Source organism: Mandrillus leucophaeus, unplaced genomic scaffold, assembly GCF_000951045.1.
Source record: "Mandrillus leucophaeus isolate KB7577 unplaced genomic scaffold, Mleu.le_1.0 Scaffold1291, whole genome shotgun sequence".
Taxonomy (NCBI): Eukaryota; Metazoa; Chordata; class Mammalia; order Primates; family Cercopithecidae; genus Mandrillus; species Mandrillus leucophaeus.
Window position 1 is genome coordinate 405,297 of NW_012101245.1, and position 6,448 is coordinate 411,744.

Below are 6,448 nucleotides of genomic sequence, written 5' to 3' on the forward strand. Positions count from 1 at the left end.
GACAGAGCAAGACTCCGTCTCACAAAAAAAAAAAAAAAGAAACGTATATTTTTCAACTTTTATTCTGTTAAGAAAAGAGATCATCTAAATATGTCCTTGGAAGGCAGTAAGGTAGAGTGGACTTTAATTTTGTATCTCTGGCCGGGTGCAGTGGCTCACACATGTAATCCCAGCACTTTAGGAGGCCGAGGTGGGCGGATTGCTTGAGGTCAGGAGTTTGAGATCAGCCTGGGCAACATGGTGAAATGCCGTCTCTATTATAAATACAAAAATTAGCCAGGTGTGGTGGTAGGCCCCTGTAATTCCAGCTACTCGAGATTAGGCTGAGGCAGGAGAATCGCTTGAACCTGGGGAGTGAAGTCTGCAATGAGCCAAGATCACACTACTGCACTCCAGCCTGGGCAAAAGAACGAGACTCTGTCTCAAAAATGATAATAATAATAGTAATTTTGCATCTCATAGTACTGTAGGGATCAAGTGAAAATATGTGATTGTATTTTCTTAGAAAAGTACATAAAACTACACAAATGGAAGGAGGCATTACAACTAAAAATAATAAACATGATTTCTACCAGCTTTACCTTTCTGGGTAAAAACTTACAACAGCCCATAGATTCTCAGTAAGAACAAAACTATGTGATTAATACTGCATAGTCTAGCTTAGAGGCAAATGTCTGTCTTCAGTTTTTCTAAAATCCAAAAAACAAAGTGTTAGAAAGTTATAAATATACCTGATATGGCATACAGGATCTTCTTTTTTGAGTAGGGGTTACAGCCATGGGATATGAACCACTGTAGGCACACGAAATATCCATTGCATCTAAAGAAGTCATGTTCATTTTGGATGGTTCTGAGTTATTGGATGCACTAATATGACTGTTAAAACTTCGAAAAGCTACAGCATTTCTTTTAGAGGCTAACGTTTTCAGCACCTCCAAAGGAGGAGCTAACATTTTTTGGTTACTCTCTTGTACAGCAGGGTTCTCGTCACCTTTTGGTGAGGTCTTTTCTTGGCAATTTGGTGATACAATAAGTGGATCTTCAATATTTGATTCTTCAAAAGAGGATTCTTTCATGCTTCTATCTGGATCTAAAGGCTGACTTTCTAATGGACTTTCCATTATAGAAATTCCAGGAAAAGATGAATCAGAGTTCATAGAAATATTTTTGGAAGCTCTATCATCATCAGAACATAGAAAACTAGAACCTAAGTAGTCCCTCTTACTATTATTTTCACAATCTTCATCCAGTTCACACATAAGGTTTTTTGCTATCATTGGTATTGGTAATTTTTCTGGTGTTTGTTGTTTATCAGTAAAAGAATTGACAATGTTCTCCTTATTAGCACAGTCATTTTGTTGACTTTTGTGCACTGATAGCTTCAGGTCGTGAACTTCAACTGTTAAGCCTGTATTTTGATTTGTACAACAATCTATCATTTCGTTATGCTTATACACTACACAAGTTTTTTTATTCTGTATGATTTTTTTACAAGGACTGGAGTCAACCCAATCAAAGTTTCTTTTTAAACTTCTTTTCCCAAGGTGCTCTTCAGATATCCCACCAGAATCCACCGCCCACTGATGTGACTGATGGAAACCTGACTGTCTTGTGTCAGTGTCCATATTTATATTATTTACATCCAGTTCTACTGCTTCCCAAGAAACTTCCCCAGATAAGCAATTTTTAGCAAGGTTTACACAAGAGCGTCCAGTGGTGGGAAGGGCACTGCTGTTATGAATGGGAGAAAGAGCTAACTCAAGATCCTTTTTATTGAAACCCTTTGTCTCAATGGCATTTGGCGATTTTGCGCATAACTTTTCAACTGTATTCCAACTCATCATTGTTGGGCCCAATGCTTCGTCATTTTCCTAAGAGGGAAAAAAATATTTGTTTTAGTTATATAAAGCTGATATTCTTTGACCTTTTAACTATGGTCCACTAAGGTAGGATGAACAACCCCATAAACTATTATGCTACCTGTTCCCACTTTTGAATGGAAAAAATAAACAGAGAATTAAAAAGCAATATAAACAATTATAAGCTTATATACATTATTCTGAATGAAATGGTCTAAAATTTAAATAAATCATTCTATAATACTTATTTTGATAGTATATCACAGGTTACTTAAACAGGACAAATTAACAGGCAACATATTCAGGCATACTTGGGGGTAAGGCTGCATTATGTACATATCTATTTTGCAATAGGTATATGGATGATTCTGGTTTTTGTTTGTTTTTTTTTGAAACAGTGTCTTGCTCTGTCATCCAGGCTGAAGTGCAGTGGTGCGATCTCAGCTCACTGCAGCCTCCACCTCCTGGGTTCAAGTAATTCTCCCACCTCAGCCTCCCAAGTAGCTGGGATTACAGGGGTACACCACCACGCCCGGCTAATTTTTGCATTTTTTTTTTTTTTAAATGGAGATGGGGTTTCAGTATGTTGGCCAGGCTAGTCTCAAACTCCTGACCTCAGGTGATCCACCTGCCTAGGCCTCCCAAAGTGCTGGGATTATAGGCCTAAGCTACCACACCTGGTCTGGATGATTCTGTTTTGAACTGCAAAATACACAGGACTTGAAATTTAGTCAATGAAAAATTATAGACCTAAAATATTGTTAATGTAACTATATATCACTTCATATAAGTATTAAAAAACCAAGTTAAGGATGAAGTGACATTAATGGTAATTAATAATTACAAACCCCAAAGAGCAGAAATTAAAATCCATTGTCAAGATGAACTGATAATGCATTAATAATACGTTTTTTTCTGAATTCCAACTATCTATCTGTGGGTACTTGTGGGTACTCAGCTTTATACGTAATATTGCAAATTGGTGCTTGGTGATCAAGATTTTTACAAGAGTAGTCAAGTAGAGTGAGTCTTAAGTAAACTCTAATAGTGCTTATTTTTGATGTATAAATAGTAAACTTTATTAACTATCATTAACTTAGTAATAATAATGAGCACTTGGTCACAAGCAAAAAGGATTTTTTTTTTTTTTTTGAAGATGGAGTTTTGCTCTTGTTGCCCAGTCTGGAGTCATGATCTCCGCTCACTGCAACCTCTGCCTCCCGGGTTCAAGCAATTCTCCTGCCTCAGCCTCCTGAGTAGCTGGGATTACAGGCACCTGCCACCACGCCCAGCTGATGTTTGTATTTTAGTAGAGACAGGGTTTTGCCATGTTGGCCAGGCTGGTCGCAAACTCCTGACCTAGGTGATATACACGCCTTGGCCTCCCAGAGTGCTGGGATTACAGGCATGAGCCACCATGTCTGGCCTAAAAAAGGATATTCTTGAATTATATCTCACTAATCTGCAAGCACAGAAAATGATGCATGTGAGGATCAGTATAAGGTTTTTCAGTGGGTGCCTTATCATTCCTCTAATCATAACTTGAGAAGCACCACTAGCGCTGCATCCCTCAGGGGTGCAGAAGTGGGAGGAAGATGGTAAAGCCGCGTATAATTTGAAATAGTAAACAATATGTTTTCTTCAATAGGAAAGGAGTGCAATAATAGTACTAGGAATGGAAATCTGTTTATTTTGCAGAATATACTACCTTACTTTATAACGAGAGAAGGAAAAAAGATTAAAGAAATTCTGGCTTAGTTAAAAGTTAATTTGATTTTGCTTATAAAATACAAATATCCAATAATAATAAAATTCTATTGTGGAGAATAAGCAGCAAATAGAATCAAAATTATCTTAACAAATATAAGGTTTATTCTTTGGATATTAGTGTTATCCTAATCTATCATTATTTTATCAGTACTCTATGAAGGAAACCTTATTATGATTTTAAATTTTAGTTCCTATCACCTTTAATATCTATTAGCTCTAATAACTGTTTAAAAAGGCAAAAACAATATGTAAGTTAAGTAAAGTAACTGTAAGTAAATCCATTCATTTGGCAAGCAATATCCGCAGAATAGACACTTTAAGGGCACACCCACATTACCTTTCTGGTCTAAAAGTTATTTCTGATCCAGAAGAGTTACCATTCCATTAAACAAGAAACTGGCAGGAAATAGTATAGAAGGAGGTAGTATGAGTTTTAAAATGATATAGGTTAAAAACAATATAAAACAAAACCAACAAGCCAATGTCTGTATCATGGGAAGGACTTTCAAAAACAAGTGAGGTCCACCTAGACATACAGAAGCCAAGCATTTACTATCAATTTACTGCAAGGATCTCATTATATAATCAAGCAAGAACAATGTCACAATTGAATGAGAAATTAAATATTTCAAAAGAATTTGACAGAGTGTGCAGGACAATGAATTTCTGATTAATACCATGACTGCCATTCATGTAACAATTTCTTTTTTTTTTTTTTTTTTTTTTTTGAGACGGAGTCTCGCTCTGTCGCCCAGGCTGGAGTGCAGTGGCCAGATCTCAGCTCACTGCAAGCTCCGCCTCCCGGGTTTACGCCATTCTCCTGCCTCAGCCTCCAGAGTAGCTGGGACTACAGGCGCCCGCCACCTCTCCCGGCTAGTTTTTTTGTATTTTTTTAGTAGAGATGGGGTTTCACTGTGTTAGCCAGGATGGTCTCGATCTCCTGACCTCGTGATCCGCCCGTTTCGGCCTCCCAAAGTGCTGGGATTATAGGCTTGAGCCACCGCGCCCAGCCACAATTTCATTTCTTTATGGAATTTATATGAAAAGGTATGTTTCTATCATTCATTTGACATACATAATTGGTTTTCATTAAGATAAATGTCCCTCAAACCTGGCAATCTTTTTCCCATTTGGGACTGCTGTGGCATTCTGATTCCACACTGGATATGAAGGTGTGGGATTGACTACTGGCACTGGATGTGGCCAGCCTTTTCCTAGACTGGAGTAGATTAGAAGTCAGACACTTCACAGGCATTCCTGGGTTGGAGGCAACTGTTTCAAGACCTACAGAGAAGAGACAATATTGAATTCTATGTTACAGCTTTCTTAGTTCCTTACTGAACCTGAATCTTTACATACAATTAAGCAAAGTATTAAGAATTACATAGTAAGAATTACATATCAGAACTATTTCTTTGTAAACACTATCTAGTCCAAAAGAACAGCTGGCATGCTTCCCATTATGTTTAGATACACATACTATTAATATATCTAAACATATCCCACTATGTTTAGATATAAGTACTACTGTGAAAGTTAGAACCAAACAAAATCCCCTTAACATTCATACAGTAAAGAATAAGAACAAGGGAATGGTGGATTTATTGACTGATTTACGGCAGGATCTCCCTCTGTCATCCAGGCTAGAGTGCAGTGGTATGACTACTCTCACTGCAGCCTTGACCTCCTGGGCTCAAGCAATAGTCTCATCTCAGCCTCCTGAGTGGTGAGGACCACCAAATCTGGCTAATGCTTTAAATTTTTTTTAGAGATGGCGGTCTCACTATATTGCCCAGGCTGGTCTCAAACTCCTGGGTTCAAGTGATCCTCTCGCCTCAGCCTCCCAAAATGCTGTGATTACAGATGTGAGCCACCAAATTAATGTATAACTAGGAGCAAATCAATATGGAGTATCTATCATCCAATTTGAACCCATTCCTGACAAAGGAACATTATTGATGTGGTATATCCAGATGTGCTATAAGGTTAGAATATGACTAAATTTACTCAGTTCAACTTGTATTTAACACTTGTATTTAATTCAACTTGTATTTATTGTAACACTGAGGTTTATGCACTTACAAATGTGAATTATACACACTTATAAGGGATTTTTAAAAAATACTACTGGATAAAGCAAACAAATAATGGTAAATTGCTTGTTTGTTTGTTGGTTTTGAGACAGTCTCACTGTCACCCAGGCTGGGGTACAGTGGCACGATCTCAGCCCACTGCAACCTCCGCCTCCTGTGTTCCAGCGATTCTCCTGCCTCAGCCTCCTGAGTAGCTGGGATTACAGGTGCCCACCACCACGATCAGCTAATTTTTGTATTTTTAGTAAGGACAGGGTTTTACCATGTTGGCCAGGCGGGTCTCGAACTCCTGACCTTAAGTGATCTGCCCGCCTTGGTCTCCCAAAATGCTGGGTGTCATGTTGGTACTCAAAATGTTTTGAATTTTGAAGAAGTTTTTTGTTTTTTTAAGGTAGGGTATCATGCTGTCACCAAGGGTGGAGTGCAATGGTGCTATTATGGTTCACTGCAGCCTCAACCTCCTAGGCTCAACTGATCCTCCTGCCTCAGCCTCCAATGTAGCTGGGACCACAAGTGTGCACCAACATGCCCGGCTAATTTTTGTAGAGATGAAGTCTCACTTTGTTGCTCAGGCTGGTCTTGGAACTCTTGGCTTGCGGTGAGCTGCTGAGATCACGCCACTATACTCCAGCCTGGGCGACAGAATGAGACTCCATCTCAAAAAGAAAGAAATCCGGCCGGGCGCGGTGGCTCAAGCCTGTAATCCCAGCACTTTGGGAGGCCGAG

The 6,448-nt window shown here is 38.8% G+C and overlaps 1 protein-coding gene across 1 annotated transcript in view; it reads right to left on the reverse strand.

Moving 5' to 3' along the window:
* MASTL (microtubule associated serine/threonine kinase-like) overlaps positions 1-6,448 on the reverse strand; it is a 43,895-nt gene that overhangs the window by 17,520 nt on the left and 19,927 nt on the right. The window contains exons 6-8 of the mRNA XM_011972458.1: positions 5,573-5,607; positions 4,741-4,939; positions 732-1,871 (exon numbers count right to left, since the gene is read on the reverse strand). Coding sequence (XP_011827848.1) covers positions 732-1,871; positions 4,741-4,939; positions 5,573-5,607 — 1,374 coding nt within the window. The remainder of the gene's footprint in view (positions 1-731; positions 1,872-4,740; positions 4,940-5,572; positions 5,608-6,448) is intronic.